The sequence below is a fragment of the Aspergillus saccharolyticus genome (assembly GCF_003184585.1).
Source record: "Aspergillus saccharolyticus JOP 1030-1 unplaced genomic scaffold BP01scaffold_10, whole genome shotgun sequence".
In the NCBI taxonomy this organism is placed as follows: Eukaryota; Fungi; Ascomycota; class Eurotiomycetes; order Eurotiales; family Aspergillaceae; genus Aspergillus; species Aspergillus saccharolyticus.
The window spans coordinates 521,825-538,432 of NW_020290620.1; the positions used below are offsets into that span (position 1 = coordinate 521,825).

Consider the following 16,608-nt stretch of genomic DNA (forward strand, 5'->3'; position numbering starts at 1 on the left):
GATACCGCAGGCCCCGGCAACTTTTTTTGCCCGAAAAATTATTCCCTTATCGACTCGGCCTGGTGTTGCGCTGCGATTTCCACCGCTCATTCCATCGCCATGAAGCTCTCCAATCAGTCGGAAGTCCCCGTGTACAGTGAGTTTGGTTTTTCCAGAAATATAGCGAATCGCACACTGACAGTTCTCCTAGCGATCTCGGGGTCCAATACTGCCCGCGAGGTAAGAACCTGATAGCTATTACAGGAAAGCTTGGTGCTGACGCTGCATGCTTAAAGCTCCCGGAATGGCTCGCCAGGCGAAGAAAGAGAAGTCTGAAGAATGATCCGGAGTGGGCGAACAGAGTGGAATTGTTGCAGGTGGGGATTTTGAGCAGTATCCCATACTCCACGACCAGTGTCTAACCCCATCTACCAGGATTTCGGTTTCGAGGAGGCCAGTCGTTGCATTCGGGTTAGTGAAGATGGAGACTGGGTCATGAGCACAGGTATGCGCTTGCGCAGACAGTATCTGCTCCGAGACACAGCAACTAACCCATGTTTCTTCAGGGACGTATAAGCCGCAGATGCATGTACATTCGCTACAAGCCCTTTCCCTGAGTTGTGAGTTCTCAGATGCACTCTACTCTGAATTCGTTTCTTTTTTTATTAATCTTTCCGGTAGACGCGCGCCACACGGATGTTGAAAACACTACCTTCCTTCTTCTATCCTCGGATTATTCCAAGTCTCTCCACCTCCAGTCCGACCGCTCCCTCGAATTCCACACTCCCTCAGGAATGCACCACAAGACGAGGCTTCCCAGATACGGACGTGATCTGGTATACGATAGACAGTCGACCGAAGCGTTAGTGCCATCGGTGGGTGTCAATAGCGACGGCATGGGAGAGGTGTTCCGACTGAACCTGGAAATGGGACGTTACATGCGAAGCTTTGAGGTCGATGTGGGCGGTGATGACTTTACGTCTGCTGGTGGAGGTACATTGCAGGGTGGAATCAATACTGGCGCTGTCAATACGGGAGCGATTGCCGAGGAAAGTCACAACCTTCTTGCCTTCGGTACCTCCAACGGCACGGTCGAATTCTTCGATCCTCGGATGAGAAGCCGAATTGGAACTCTAGTATCCCCTGCGCATGGTCCCGACGAGTCGCGACAGGAGATCACGGCGCTGGAATTTCACAGATCTGGCTTGACCCTCGGTACGGGTTCGTCAAATGGTCTCATCTTCCTCTATGATCTGCGCATGTCCCGACCCATGTTGAAGAAGGATCAGGGATACGGCTTCCCTATTCACACACTGAAATTCCTCCAGCCCTCCACCGCCTCCCGCGAACAGACCCTGGAACCCAAGATCATGTCGGCAGATAAGAAAATCATCAAGATCTGGGACCCTCGTGATGGAAGCCCATGGACGTCTGTCGAGCCTGCGGTCGATATTAACTCGGTGGCTTGGTGCAAGGATAGTGGTATGCTTCTGACAGCCAACGAAGGACCTTTGCAGCATTCGTTCCTGATTCCCCAGCTTGGCCCATCGCCACGCTGGTGCTCATTCCTCGACAACCTCGTCGAAGAAATGGCAGAAGACCCGAACGATCCCAACGCATTCAACCCCGGCCAGGCGGGCTCTGTCTACGACAACTACAAGTTCTTGACCGTTCCTCAACTTCGTACCCTCAACTTGGAGCATCTCATTGGCCGTACCAGCCTTCTGCGGCCTTACATGCACGGTTACTTTGTCGCCCAGCAACTGTACGAAGAGGCCAGACTTATCACCAACCCCTACATGTGGGAAGAAGAGCGTGCCAAGCGTGTTAGGGAGAAGATCGAGAAGGAGCGCGAGAGCCGCATTCGTGGCAAGAAGAAGGCCGCCGTCAAGGTCAACCAGAGACTCGCCGAAAAGCTGCTCAGCATCGAGGAGAAGAACGAGCGCAAGAGGGCGCAGCGTGTCCTCAAGAGGGGCGGTGACGATGACATGGTCGATGCTCCTCCTGCACCCGCTACTGAGGAGCCAGACAAGAACCCTCTGGGCGACTCTCGTTTCGCCAAGCTCTTCGAGGACGAGGACTTTGCCATCGACGAGACGTCGCGCGAATTCCAGCTTCTCAACCCCAGCACTGCGCCCGAGGCTGGTCCGCGTAAGGAGAGAGGCCTCACCGCCGTCGAACAAGAGATGGTCGACGACGTCCGAGGCAGCTCCGACAGCTCCGAGTCCGAGAGCGACGGCGAGCAATACAGCACCAAGAAAGCCACTTCGAACAACAAGATCTCCACCGCCTCCTACCGGCGCAACAAGCAGGGCCGCAACCAGCAACAGCCGCGCATGGAGGTCTCCTCCTCCACCAACGTCAGCTCGACCCGTGACCGTTCCTTCGGATCGCGCGCCCAGAACATGCGCACCAGAGAGAAGCCCTCCCGCCGGGGCGGTGTCGTCGGCGAGCGCGAAGTCACCTTCACCCCCGGCGCTGGCAAGCAGCAGCAGAAGAAGAGCTTCAGCCGACCCGAACAACCCTCCTCCTCCTCCCATGCTTTCCGGGCCAAAGAGCGTCGCAGCGCCTCCGGTAATACTTTCCGCAAGATGTAATCCCATCTGTTCCAACCTCTCGAGCCCTGCGGACCTGGCTAGATTGTTCGGTCACCTACTGCTGCTAGTGCTCCTGCTACGCTGGCTTCCGTCATGCTACATGCCCAAGCCCAGGCCCAGGCCGTGCCGCAGCTTCTCAGGCCCCTCAGCTGCGCCGCCCACACTGATCTGACCTTTGTCATCATCGTCCGGGATAAACTGCTGACCGACCCCTCTCAAGGGAGTGGGGAGCAACGCACGTCACATGATACATAATACCCGCTACTCCTCCGATCGTCCCCAAACCCACCGATCTACCAATACTATAGTACCACCCCAATGAGGACCTCAACCCCTCCTCTTGCCCTCTCCCTCAGCCCTTTCGTCACCACCGACCTCTGCCAGCCTTTCTTTCCCGTCCTATCCATTACTAATTGTCACAAGGCTCAGTCCAGCAGCTCAGGCGAATTGCATGCTTTCTGGGCCAGCAGCCCAGCACAGCCCCAGCCGAGCGAGCTACTAGTAGCTATTGGTTCCGGGTCGGGTCAATCAAGATAGCCTGATCGGAAGACAATTGAGTCACTGTACTCCATACTTCATCTTGTCCCAATCGATGAGTCTGTCAAGATTTGAACCCTGACTCAACGCAATGTATCAATATGGACACGCAAGGCGAAATGGTGGCGCGGCGGCGGCGCATTGGCGTTTTCTCTCTTAAAGTCAAACCCGCGGCGACGGACAAAAAAGTTTTCATTTCCATAGACTCATACCCCAGCGGTCAATGCATACTCGAAATTTCACCTTCCATGATATTCTCCACACGTTTGTGTTGGTGTATCTTACTTAGAGGTTGTCTTAGTTGGATGGAGCAGGCAGACATAATTATGTGTTAGATCAAATACTTTACCCAGCGTTAGTAATTAAGTACGTCAGAAGCATTCATGTCGCACAAATCACCCCCCCTCTAACGCTCCTGTCACAGCGGCAGAAATCAGAAGTATCACAAGAAGTACATAAGGCACAAGACGTCGGTATTTGAGAAGCAGATAAAAATAGATAAGAATAGATCGTAGAAATCGACATAGATCAATGCCCACATCATGTGACCTGTATGAACGCTCGGAAGATCGATACAAGAGGGGAAATTCAAAACAAGTAGAAATAACAACACCGGACGCTATTTCCATCCCACAATGCAAGAGGGGGGGGGGTTAGAATATAGTATAAAAAACATGCAATGTCAACCCAAGAAACAAAAAAATCGGGACATCAAGTCAACCTAATTCGCCAATCCAGACGCACAGGGAGGAATTGCTCGGAGAACCAGTCTATAAACGAACAAGCCGCCTGGAGATATCATTGGAAGGCCATGCGCAGCTGAATGATATCGAAAATGTGAATAAATATGTAGGCGAACAGAAGGAATTGAAGGTGGTATGTAGGATGCCTGGGAAGAGAGTAGCCAAATCAAACACCAAAGGCGCGTAGAGCATCACAGAAGATATATTAAGGGGTGGTTCAGAGTATAACCATGGTCCTTTCATGGCCACCCATGAAAGCTGGAGAGACCGCCGCCTCGCCTGCCACCGCCTCGCCGTGATCCGCCAGAGTTGTTAACGGGATCAACACTATGAGTACCCTGCCTGCCTTCCTCAAAACTGCGTCGAGAGGCCCCAAAATCACTCATCGCAAAAAGCAACGGTTCGTCTTCTTCGACCTGCGATTGTGGAGGATTGTTGCGGCCGGTGCTAGGTCGTCGCCCCTCAAGTGTTGAGGTACCGCTATTACTCCCACTTGCATTACCGTCACGATCGTTATCGCGCTCAGTGAGATAAGAGGGAATGCTCGTGCCACGTGCAAGGCTACCTGAGCCGGAACTGAAAGACTGCGGGCCCGAAAGGCCTCGTCCGCGAGACAGGCTGAAGCGCGGCTGATAAATATGATGACCCGACGGGACTGCGGATGGGCCCGACGCAGCTGCACCTCGATGAACATTCATGGTGCGTGTTGCAGTGCTCGGGGCCAAAGATGGATCACCACTCCCAGATGGGACCTGCTGTGCCCTATGAGGCTGATTTGAACCGACCTTCTCGCTTTCGTAGTCTTGCTGACGTTGCATAGCACTTAGGCTACTATTGGACCGATCCTCAGCCCCAAGACTAATGCTGCGCAGGTTGAAGGGAAAGATATCCTCATCATCCGTTGTGATTGTCCTTCGACGATGAGCAGCAGAGCTCGGTCGCCGATAAGTGGGAGGAAAGAGAGACGCAGGTGACGTAGGAATATCAATCGCATTTACGGTTGACGGGTCATCCATGGTTGTTCCTTCACTGGTATTCTCGTCAAGAGGTGAGCTGTGATCTACTTGAGGGATCCGTCGATCGTTGGTTCCGGGATCACTATAGTCAACGATACTATTGGAGCTCAAGCGCGAAGGTATAGCCGGAGTATGAGGTGTGTGAGGGGAAATAGGCTTCCCCGGTGAAGAAGCTGTCGAGATTGAAGTACCAGCCACCATTGGCGGCACACTAGATAATTGCCTGCTTGACGAGTTTGACGAACGTTGTAGCATCAATGAGGAGGTAATGGAGTCCGACAGAGCAGCATTGGAATCCTTCATACGCTGAAAGCGACTCAATGCAGCAGAAGGGGCGATTGTTCGACGTCCTTGGTCATCACGAGCAGTTGACTTTGAGTTACTAAGTAAATCTTTGTGCAACTCCAATGACTTCAAGAAGTCCGAAATGTTCTCATCGTCATCATGAAGCGAGTCTGCACTTGTGCCAGTTGCTTCTGCGAGCAAGCCAGAGCCAGGCTGAGCGCTTGATGAGGTAGCACTTGCTTTCCCACTAGAGGTATCGTCTTCTGGCCTTGTGATATTGCTAGAGGAAGGCCTGCCCCGACGATGAGAGAAAGCGCTGCTGTATCTCGCGATTGAGGCGGGCCTGGGTGATGCAGAAGTTGAAGGGGAAATTGTTTGCTCTGAAGGATTGGGCAAGGATTTCCGAGAAGAGCCTGTCGTGGACGTGGCGGGCATGGTTTTGGATTCAGATATGGGCACACGAGGTGTCACTGTCGAACGCGGTGAAGCTCCAAGAGGAGGATCGATAAGGGATGGAGAGGCAGACAACGGAGGGGCTTTGAATGGCTGAAAAGAGATTGAGGGCCGCCTGACAACGCCCGGACTACCTTCATTGGCGAGAGCGGCCGCACGGCCTATAGGACTTGCCTTGTTCATAGAAAGAGGTTTCCGGGACGATGAAGCGGGTGGTGATGGAGACGAGGCGCCAGACTGCTGTGCAGCACGTAAGGCTGATATGGGACTTGCGCTAGTAGTAGGCCCGACATGATGAAAGGTCGAGAGGCTGCCATATGCACGACCGAAGTCTGGATCCTCGAAGGTCCGTTTCTCAAGGGGTACCGACCCTACTTCGGGATTGACAACTTTCATGTGTGAGTCTCGACTCGGAAGTGAGGGACGGAAGCCATCATCATCGGCACCCATGAAACGCGAACTTAGAAGGGCTTCGGAATCATCTACACGAAACTCGCAGCTTGTTCGATAGGTGACCTCGATAGAGAATGGACCAGCGGGGGAGTCCGTCACACCGAAACTGTACGTCTCCACAACTCCACCGCTGCTTTCGAATAGAGGCGTCGTGAGACGGTCTGGCTTCGAGCTCCAAGCATCAGGGCTCCCTGCCACAATGCGGTACTTGATCCGCAAAGCCGGGTGTGTCCGATGCCTTCCTTTGCCTTTCGCAAATTTCCAGGCGGGCAAGAGTTTAGAGTAGGTGAACAAGGACCTGAACAGGACGATGCTCTTTTTGTAGACCGTAGGCAGAATAGAACCAAGATCCGCCGGTAGTTTATCAGACATATCTCCGAGTTCCACCTTCCATCGCTCCAGAATCACATCTTTGGACCCGGGCGGGAGCGCGGCAGATTGCCTTTCTGGAGACGCAGAAAGAGCTTCCGAAACATCAAACCGTTTCCCATGCTCATCCAAGGCAACAAGGCTCTGATCCTTAGTGAGTTCTTTGGTGTCCAGGTATGTCTCGATAACTAGCGGTGGAGGCCGGTTCTCGCTCGCATCACATGTCCTCCAAGTCAGTAATTGCTCCTTGAGCACATCGGTGTCTTCTAGTTCAACATTGAACTGCAAAATATATTAGTCGCGAGCAGTAGACCAAGTCCAAGTTAAGCGGTCTGAAGAGGAGAGGGAGATGTCCAAGCGGGTGACAGACGAGACGGTAGCAGAGAACATACCCAGCGGTTAATCCTAGCAGTATCCGAGCCTCTATTGAATGATGGGGGTAGCTCAACGCGCGAATGGAGAATTATCAGAGCGGCTTTGGTATGGTAGTTCTAGCAATAAGAAATGGTATCAGCAGGGGCACATCCAATCCAGCGAAACCAGGTCAAGCATTGAAGACGAAACCTTACCGATATGATTTGGTTGAGTTTAATCAGGGCTTCCTTTGACGGTCGCCGAGCTTGGCTCTGCTCTGGTGATTCATTTCCTGTCTCTATTCCCAGCCCTCGACTTGGTGTCCTAGGATCAAAGGCTGGAGAGGTCGGACGGGTATCTTGCTCGGCATTGTCCTCCGGCCGAGTCGACCTGGTTGCAGATATGGGCGGCGGAGGAGCTTGGGAGCGAGGGTGTTGATGCATGACGTTTTTGGTGCAATGTTTCTGAAATGATATAAAGGGGAAGCTGCTACTAAAAAACACAGAATCCAAAAAGACCGTGGAGCGAACCTGGTTGATTCAAGAAAATGAGACGGCACCAGGTGCGCTGCGGATAGCCATGCTAACAGACCGAACAGCCAAAAAGAAGTTGTATAAGAAAGCGAACAACAATGAAAGGGTTCGGAGGGATTTAGGCGCTAGGTAACAGGCACAGACTGAAAGAAGTGAAGCTGAGGGAAGAGTTCATGGTTTTCTGTGCTCAGGCAACAAGATGCTGGAGAGCATTTGGAGCATGGGGCCTAGACAACCTTGGGAGGCTTCTCCGCATTAACGACCGGCTTGGGCGGAGAAAGGGAGAGGGGATGTGCACAGCGTCCTCACAGTGAGGGAACCAAAGCAGTCAAGATTTCATACTCTTCACAATATACAGAAGGTCTGATTCGAAGGTGCAGCTTGAGAAGGAATCAAAAAAAGGTTTGGGGAGGGAGGAAAGTTGAGGAGGGAAGAATTGTCAGTTGGCAGAAGAAGATAGAGAGGGAGGGAGAAGCAGACCGGGGAGAGCAAGACGACTACTGTATGTACGTACCGTATGAAAACCGAGTGATCTGTGACGCACACCCGGTGACTCGAGAGTCAAGTGCAAGCGGTCAGTCAGATTGATGACGGGTGCCACCACAGTCCCTCGGGGGGAGGCTCTAGTATTGTATAAAAGACGAAAGCAGTAAGGGAAAGGGGAAAGATCCTACCAGTTGATATAGGTTTGATCCCATTTCTTTTAACCCTTCTACTTCTAGGGGATTTTACGTAGCCAGACTCTTTGCACCAGCAACTGCAACTTCTTGACAATCGTCCCCTGCCCGGCGCGATAAGATGTGGAAGGCGGTCAAACGCAGAACGGTACATACAGGTCAGGTAAGGACTGTTTCAGCCTGTCCTTTGATCGACTCGGTCTTTGAAGCCGTCATGGGCGGTAACAAATCGGCAGTGGCACTGATAAGGATTCCTCCTCAGATGACTTCATGGATCGATAGACCATCAGATAGTGACTGTAAGAGATGCCTGACCATCCCCAACCGGCATTGATTATCATTCTCTTGCTCTATCCGGTGGGCTGTCACTCCCATCATACCTCCTACTCTTACTGTATTTAGACACTCTATCTTCAGGCTTGTATGTAAGTTTGTATGAGTATGTCGAGGTGCATGGATCATGGAAAAACGAACAGGGTCAATGGAAAGAAACAGGACTCTAGTCCCGATTGAGGCTAGCCGGAGGACTGCGTGCGCTTGGGGCGATCAATCAACTTGCATGATAATCACCGCCCATGACAACATGCTCTCTTCAAAAGTTGCTATTCTGAGCTGCATGCGACATCGATCGCCCTGTTGAATTATGGCTTAACCTTCACCCCATTCTTTTCTTCATGCAGAATAAATAAAAAAAGGGGTGGGGGAAGAAAGGTCTTCTTTGTCTTTCGATCAAATGAGCTATCTACCTGCACTATGGAGTCGAATATGGGGCTCCTATCGTCCCCCTGCTGGAGCACCCGCCAGCATGGACCACTTCCCCAAATTCCTGGGACTGGCTGCCTCATCTGCAACGACCTGCTGGTTAGGTGGAGAGCAGATGCGAGTTGCCCGGCCTACAAGGCACAGTACCTTAGAGATACCTTAGGGGTCAACTCACAAGAGCTTCTCTCCAGCAACAAGAGCCAATCGCGGAGCTGACACTGTACAACGCACTACCGGCATGATGCACTGGAACTGCAGGTTTTGCAGCAGAGGCGGCTGGCTAAACCCTCTGAGACAACCTAGACTTTTTGATGTCTAGCTCGATTGGACGGGGAATAGGTACCCGTGAGGGTGCTCAGAGCTACGGAGTAAGTCTGGGTGTCGACGGGATTGACACGGTTGTGCGTGGTATATATTTCCATTTCCGTGGGCTTTTCACATTGACAATGATAGACGTAATACTACGCTAGCTACGGATGGCCATTTGGCCATTGTGGAATTAATTTATCGGACATCATCAATTCGCCGCCGCTAAGCAACGTCTCTGAGAGACCGCTTGGGCTCCTTAACATGTTGACTGACTCTGAATTTAATAAAGACTGTATAAATAACGGGCAATCCCATAAAATGGCGCTAATGCTGAGTTTTGTTGACGGAATAGCTATTCAGCCGGAGCGGAAAGTCACATGATGCACAATTCTCTTTGCCCGCAGCCTTTTAGCACCACCAACTTTATGTATAGTCTTCATCAACATGTTTAGTCCAGAATCCTGGGTTTTTCAAATACTTTACAAAGATCCACCGTCTCTAAGCGTTATTCACCTGAAAGTTTGTTCGCAAGAGGATTTTCACAAGAAGCTCCCTGCAGGGCATTCCACCGGCCTAATTTAAAACCTGGATATCCTCTTCAAATCCGGAGACCTAGTGAAAGAACCCAGATAAATGTAAAATGGCAGAAGAATAAAACATCATCTGTACATAATACTATACTCTAGCAGCCCAGCTCAGACTGTTTCGTGAGAAATAGGCTTGCCGAAAGAAAAGGCTCCTCCGGATTCTTTTCCAGTACTGTTGGAAATGCGATGTCGACGTCTATATAATGGTAAGACTCAAGCACGATGACGGACTAGGTCTTTCAGTTCTAATCCCCAATGGCATCTATCCTGAGAGTAGCTTGACCACTGCAGGTCTCTCATCATCCAGAGCTGGGAGATATAACATGTTAAAGCATGGCTACCAGATACGCCTGTAAAGACGGAGTGTTCGCTGGCAAACCGACCACATAAAGGCGAACAGGGAGACAGTTTCCACAGATATAGAGTAGTCTAGAACATTAACCTCGTATTGTCTTCCCGGAGGTCAGGCTTGCTGGGTAATAAATGGTTATAAGTCATTGGCATAGAAGAAGTGTTCCAGTGCACAAAGATGGCGGCTCGTTCGGTCACTTGTGCACGGGTTATCTGTAGTGCCTGTTGAGTTCCTGTATTGCTCCAGTATAAGGTCCGATCTCCAGTGGCCTCGAATTTACACGACACGCAATCTTTTTGATTCACGTTCTTCGGAACCACATTGTAGTCGTTTGAGAAGGACTATTCGCTTGTGCTTCGGCCGGCGCTCCAGTTTGCTCCGATGGAAATCGATAATTAAGGCTCGTTTGAGCTCAGCATCCCATAAAATATTTTCCGGGCGAAGATCCTGGTGACAAATTCCTAAAGAGCTGATCTCCTTCACTGACCGAGAAATCGCACGCTGAACGGCCTTGTCGCGAGTCATATGGCTCACGCTTATACCACCCCAGCCCATCAGTAGCATATGACGGATTTTCCCCGCGCCGTGAAGAAAGTTGATTTGGGCCAAATTGATAGCACCGAGAAAGACTGGAACTGCCAATCCTTGGGCACGCTGGAGAACCCGGTAGACCTCTGCTTCGCGCGACACCTCCGCCCAGAGCCTCGAAGTCGTCCCTTTCCCAACAACAGTGTATCCAAAAGTGGCACAAGTAATCATGAATGGTGCACCATATGAACCACAAGAGCCTATTGGAGTGCAGTTATGATCCAGATCCTGATCGAGCTGCTCCTTAAGTTTTATCACAAGGTCAGCTGCACTGATTGGGTGGCGGTCCTTATTTCCGCTAAGCATATGCAGCTCCCTATTTGGACAGTCGGGGTCTAGCATACCGCCCTGCTGTAATCCGACAAGGCACTTTTGTGTGCAATATCGAGCAACAAGTGTACGAGATTGCCCGCTTTGGTTCCCTTGGGGACTTGTCTGAAGTGCAGATTGTTTGGTTGTAGGGGACGATGTGACCTGGCTGAACCCCCGCTTCCGTCCCACAGATGCGTTGCGGTCTACCTCAGAATCAGGGGAATCCTCTCGGACATTTTGTTGGGTTAATGGCGCGCAGCCAGAGCCCGCTCGTGTAAGTACGAAACGACCTTTGGTGACAGGAGACCCTGTAGGAGACGATGAAGATAGGTACTCGGATGTAGTTTGCTCCGGGCTACTATATTCAGAGGTAGCATAGTCTACGTTCGGGTTCTGTGGTAATGCTGTCGATGGGATATGGGAGCGCTCGCTATCAAAACTCGTGCGCCATTTCGGTAGCTCGTCTTCGGCGGCATTCCGCCAGGCCTGATCACGAAGAGGAGTGCGAAAACTCATCAAACAAAGGCATAGAGTCCTCTCAATTCGAGTCATAAGAGATCCAGGTCTTTCACACATACTGGGGTCACCCAGATGGTAATAGAGGGTGGTTGGGTCGTCGTAGGGCACCCAGAGCTGTACGTCCATCAGGCCGTTCGTTAAATATGAATACGTGAGACCCTCTTGAATCATCACGTGGAACTCTTGAACAATGGCGGACCCGGCCAGCCGAGCGGCGTTATATCTTGACTTCTGCGGTTCTTCAGTCGGAACAGTATCCCGTTCTACAATTTCGTGCCAAAAGTCCATCGGCCGAAGTCCCTCACGCAAAATCGCCACGGAGAGCTTATGGGGTGGTTTGTATTCGACGGGAGTGTGCAAGGTACTCGTAGTCCCGTCCACCCGGTGAATGCAGAATTGATCCGGCTTCGAAGGGTTTGTCGTTGATGGCTGGCTAGCATCAATTCCATCATCTCCGTCCAGGGCGTTGGCGTGATTGTCGAACCACACTCCACTACCTAAGCAAAACTCCTCACAAGCACCTGGTATCTTGCATAACTCCGCGACGATATCGTGCACATGGTCTTCAGCGGCAAGTCGCTCATAGGTCTCGAGGTCCTGTTCACTGCTAATCGATCGACGCGCAAATCGTCGACCATGATCTTCCAATGCAACTAGTGGCGTGAATAACTGTCGCGCGTCCTCTTGTGTCGGTTGAAGGTAGCGGCAAACAGAATTGTAAATTTCCTGTTGTTTAGCTTCACAGTCGATCCACGGGAGGAGTCGTAAAGGACAGTGTTTTCCGGTGGGAGAAGGATTTTGCCCGTCGTGGAGCGAGACGGTGTTTGCGCTCGTAGGGGCCTCCAAAGAAGATCATGGCAATATCGGATAAACTCTGGAAAAGTCGTCGGTTGGTTGCGTTCCCTCTCTTGCCACTCCCGTTCCTCTGCTTGCTTTCTCAGCTCGGCTTCCTGCCTCTGGAGTTCCTCCGCGAGCTTCCTCTCCTCCTCTGCCTGCTTCTCCTTGTCTTCTGCCTGTTTTTGGCGTTCTTCTGCTTACTTCCTTCTCTCCTCTGCCTTGAGAAAAAGTGCCTTATAGTCAGGGGAGCTGCTTCCACTCATTGTGGCCGAGGGAAAGGGATATGATGCCCCATGGCGGTCTTGTCTGTACTGTCCCTTTCTATCGGATGTCAGTGGTGCGGAAAACGGTCAAAGTATTTATCCGCCCGAAATGTGCGTTCGCTGATGTGCCTCCTTCCCCTCACTTCGGGCCGAAGTCTCCCATGGTTTTGAAATCGTGTTGTGTCCAATACAACTTCTATCTCTGTCCGTCTGTCAAGCTGCCCTTCAAGCAAAATTTCGGCAGATAACAAGACCATTATGCGTCCGATTTATATAGGCATTGCTCGCAAAGCACAATTTAAACTATAAGATCCAAAATTGGTTCCAAGATACATAGGTCCATTGGCGTGTTCCAATCTATCTGCTGGATTATAGTGCCTCTCTACGTTCAAACTCCGAGCCTGAACATTCTTGAGATTATCCTCGAAGACCCGTCCGTCCGCCTTCTCGTTGGTCGCATTCTTTCATGAGCTATTGGCCTGAAATTTATATGAGAACTCTCTGGGTTTGAGGGCGTCATGTCGTTATCAAAGCATACCAAGAAATTCTACCAATTTTTCACGCTAGATATGACACGATATCAACGTAGCGCAAAGTGTATCAGACAAACTCGGTATGACAGGAACAATCTTCAAGTGCTATTTCGCGAGGGGGGCTACTGATAGGCACTGCGCTGTTGCTTAAATCCCCTCAGTAGGACTCTGGGTGGTGATTCAGTTTGTTCTACTCCGGATCTGGCACTGTTCTGACAATCTGGCTAAGGCTCTCAAGAGTCCCCAAGCACCGTCAGCTATTGCTAAGATGGCACTGGCTGCCGCCAGACCGAGCGTCAGGAACCTTGAATCGGTAGGCGTCCTAATATCGTTGCTATAGTAGATCTTATAATTACTATAGGAGAATATTTAAGAACAAGATAAGCTGCAATAGAGAGTATTTATTCATCCTTAGATCAACTGCCAAGGCGGACAGGTGGTGAGATCTAGAATAGAGGGTTTCATAGGGCAGGCCAGAGCTGTAGCCTACCACGGTAATCTTCTACATACTAAATAGCTTAAGGAAAAGAAGGCGCTATGTCTAATTATTGAAATCGTACTATACCGATTAATTCGCTGTCGCCTCAGACCAATTCCGCGGGGTAAGTTTTGATGGGGACGAGAAAGACATGATTGTGCGCGGACTTAATGTAAAAAACCGTGGTTTTTTCACTGTACACTGTTGATCAATATAATATTACAACTATGTACTAGTGCGTTATTCTGATTCGCTCACCTCAAGGAGTTTTTTACCTTGCGGTTATGGATTCCTTATGCTGTCTGTCAGATCAAAATAGTATGTGGGCGCGTATATAAGTAGTCTTCAGAACAAGCAATCAAGCATGACTTATCTATTCTTTAACTCTTTCTCATCTTTCCAGCTATGGATAAACGTCAAGGCAAAGTCTCGAGTAAGATCGACTGGAACCAGTTTGTCCAAGAGCCTGATATTGAAGTCAAAAGCTCATTTGCGGCGACAACACAGCAGAATATAATACTTGTCCATCGAAATTTTGAAAGGTGATCACTTCTCAAATACAATGAATAACTTCCTAAGCTGACTTTTCTTCAAGATTTGTCCACAATCTGAAGCCGCAAGAATACAAGTACTGGCTACAAAATATCAATCTCAGGGTCATCGAAGGATTCTTCCGATGGTACCTAGAGAATCATGCAGTGGTGCACCAGTCAGGCTTCCTCGTCTTTGCAAGATACTTTAGGATGTATTGGTGTGAAGAGATGGGTCAAATATTTGATTATGACCTGAGACGTCGAATGACTATGGTAGGTTCATCAAATCCAGAATTGTGATTCTCAGTAGTGCATTATGTTGGGTCTAACAGTTCTCAGCTCGTTTGCACTACTCTTACCGACGAATATGAACTAGAGCTGGGTGGCAAAACACAACCATCGATGAATATAGATGATCTTCTATATACCACACACCATCTTGTTGGAATAACCAATGTATGGTTCCCAACTGTGCGTTGTCGGCAGCAGCATAGTACACTGCGAAAGATGATGACTTCAACATCTGCTAGACCTGGTACATTGGTCGAATCCTCCGGATACATGAGGCAGAATGACGCTCTGTTATGGAAGGATATTGAGCTCTACATGGTGAAGCATCCAGAGCATCCGACGTGCAAAGTACTTCTAATGAGAGTCAAACATCGACTGAACAAAGGAAGGAGGAATCGTGGTGTGGCGTAAGTGATCTATGCTTTGAGAACTTCTCAAGTCTAATTTGATACAGGCCGGTTTACACATACACTGAGAGAAATGATAACTTGGGTCTATGTGTCATCCAAGATATCTTAGAATATGCATTTCTCGATAATGCTTTTGCAAGTCAGCATATCAAGAGTCCAAGAGATATTTGGCTCTATACAGATGTTCCGGGCCACCGCCAGAGTACCCCTATACACTTCAAAGATTCCGTGAGAAATATTCCTATTCTCAGACGTGCGGTGAAAGATTCAGAGGGTAACTGGATGACTCACCCAACAAAAGCTTTGACATATGCACGTGCACAGGAAGATGAGATTCGAACCAGCAGGTCGGCAGGGTTTAAGGAACCTGGCTCCTTGTACAAATACCGTAAAGGAGCCGCAGCAAACTTGAGTAAGAATATCATATTTTGATAGCTTACATTTACTGACTTTCACAGGGCACCTGGACGAGCATTCTCGAAATCAGGTCATGGGACATAGGAGAGGGGGCGCTTTTGCATACTATGTTCAAATAAGGGACGATACTCAATCCGCTTTCATGGAGACACCGGCAAGGGATGCCTTGCTCAAGCTGTCCAGTAATGCAAGTCTGACGAGAGATGCATCTGCTCCCCAAGAGCTCAGCAAGCAAGAAAAAATCAACATTGAACTGAACCCGGAACTCAAAGATTTGAGGCAAAAATGCGCAGAACTCCGTCGTGATATCATCTCGAAATATCATCAGATTCAAAAAGCAAAAGGCTCCGAACAATTTCAGCAGTTGAAACACCTGCAGCGTCAAGTTCGTGCCACGAGAAAAAGACTGTCTACACAAACCATGAAGGCTCGGTACACAGAATTTTTTCACAATGTCGGAAACAAGATAATCGATCATAACTTTCGAGGCGAACCTCTGAAGTTCGAATTTAATCAGAATCAGGTCATACCCGAGCGAACCACTATTGCACAACTTGAGTTTAAAAATCGAAATGCAGACACTGTCGACGATACAGAGCTCCTGGAAGATCGTATCAAATCACTTGAATTACGCTTACAGTTGCATCAGCTCGAGATTCCAAAGCAACTGCATACCAGAATCAGTATTGATACAACTGTTTCAGCAGAGTTGCAAGCAGTAGCAGTGACTGCAAGCCTTATGTGCCCAGTGTGTCTCGGTCGCACCAGTCTCCATCCACGCGCGAGAACGTATCAATACGCCAGAAAAGACACTCTGCAGAAACACTTCGCAACACATAACTTATCGAGGAGCTTTTTTAGTGGAAGAAGTTGTGATATTCCCGACTGCAACAAATCCCTACATTCTCTCACACAATACAAGCATCATCAAGCTACCGAGCATGGAATTGAACTGTAGTAGTGTATAGGTGAGGAGTGTTGACGAACCCTTTGGTAGAGTGAGCAGCATATATAGGTCAAGATTGGAGTATCTTATTTAGGATTAATCTAAAGGATAATCCAGAGTGCAATTCGGAACATTTAGTCGAAGGTAATATGACAAAAAAAATAGGAAAATACTATAGTTCCCGAAGTGCTGATTAGATACATTGAAATGACCAAAGAAGACTTATCTAGCCAGCTGACCAAATATAGATTGGCCAGACTGACTAGTAACTGTGTTTTTGAAAGCAGGCTGACCGAAAGGCTGGCTAGACTGACTGGTGGCAGGCTGACCAAAAGCAGGCTGACCGAAAGCAGGCTGACCAAAAGTAGGCTGACCGAAAGGCTGGCTAGACTGACTAGTAGCTGGGTTTCTAAAAGCAGGCTGACCGAAAGCAGACTGACCGAAAGCCTGGCTAGACTGACTGGCAGCTGGGTTT

The 16,608-nt window shown here is 49.7% G+C and overlaps 4 protein-coding genes across 4 annotated transcripts; 2 read left to right on the plus strand and 2 right to left on the minus strand.

Annotated features, from left to right (window-relative positions):
* Positions 1–48: 48 nt before the first annotated feature.
* Positions 49–2,895, plus strand: BP01DRAFT_17424 (WD repeat NOL10/ENP2 family protein). The gene is made up of 6 exons (XM_025570805.1): positions 49–136; positions 191–219; positions 276–356; positions 415–484; positions 546–599; positions 661–2,895. Exons 1-6 carry the CDS (start codon positions 100–102, stop codon positions 2,574–2,576), a joined length of 2,187 nt encoding a protein of 728 aa, XP_025432547.1. The 5' UTR covers positions 49–99; the 3' UTR covers positions 2,577–2,895.
* A 1,023-nt stretch (positions 2,896–3,918) lies between these two features.
* BP01DRAFT_17437 (putative autophagy protein Atg13) lies at positions 3,919–7,493 on the minus strand. The gene is made up of 3 exons (XM_025570808.1): positions 7,002–7,493; positions 6,825–6,923; positions 3,919–6,714 (listed from the first exon to the last, which is right to left on the minus strand). Exons 1-3 carry the CDS (start codon positions 7,227–7,229, stop codon positions 4,096–4,098), a joined length of 2,946 nt encoding a protein of 981 aa, XP_025432548.1. The 5' UTR covers positions 7,230–7,493; the 3' UTR covers positions 3,919–4,095.
* A 2,789-nt stretch (positions 7,494–10,282) lies between these two features.
* On the minus strand, positions 10,283–12,782 carry BP01DRAFT_373004 (uncharacterized protein; the record flags this gene model as incomplete). Its single annotated transcript, XM_025576765.1, has 3 exons — positions 10,283–12,151; positions 12,199–12,438; positions 12,669–12,782. 3 exons carry the CDS (start codon positions 12,780–12,782, stop codon positions 10,283–10,285), a joined length of 2,223 nt encoding a protein of 740 aa, XP_025432549.1.
* Positions 12,783–13,941: 1,159 nt separating this feature from the next.
* Positions 13,942–16,145, plus strand: BP01DRAFT_415037 (FluG domain protein; the record flags this gene model as incomplete). The annotated part of the gene is made up of 6 exons (XM_025579103.1): positions 13,942–14,078; positions 14,132–14,342; positions 14,409–14,767; positions 14,815–15,182; positions 15,229–15,641; positions 15,705–16,145. The coding sequence occupies 6 exons, from the start codon at positions 13,942–13,944 to the stop codon at positions 16,143–16,145; spliced, it is 1,929 nt and encodes a 642-aa protein (XP_025432550.1).
* Between the last annotated feature and the right edge of the window lie 463 nt (positions 16,146–16,608).

What these genes read in the sequence shown, in the direction of transcription:
- BP01DRAFT_17437 (XM_025570808.1), bottom strand. Translation starts at nt 7,229, where the DNA reads ATGCATCAACACCCTCGCTCCCAAGCTCCTCCGCCGCCCATATCTGCA. An exon ending in AACTCAACCAAATCATATCG is followed by an intron (nt 6,924 to 7,001) that starts GTAAGGTTTCGT and finishes TCTTATTGCTAG; the next exon opens with AACTACCATACCAAAGCCGC. An exon ending in CTGCTAGGATTAACCGCTGG is followed by an intron (nt 6,715 to 6,824) that starts GTATGTTCTCTG and finishes TATATTTTGCAG; the next exon opens with TTCAATGTTGAACTAGAAGA.
- BP01DRAFT_17424 (XM_025570805.1), top strand. Translation starts at nt 100, where the DNA reads ATGAAGCTCTCCAATCAGTCGGAAGTCCCCGTGTACA. An exon ending in GGTCCAATACTGCCCGCGAG is followed by an intron (nt 220 to 275) that starts GTAAGAACCTGA and finishes GCATGCTTAAAG; the next exon opens with CTCCCGGAATGGCTCGCCAG. An exon ending in AGACTGGGTCATGAGCACAG is followed by an intron (nt 485 to 545) that starts GTATGCGCTTGC and finishes ATGTTTCTTCAG; the next exon opens with GGACGTATAAGCCGCAGATG.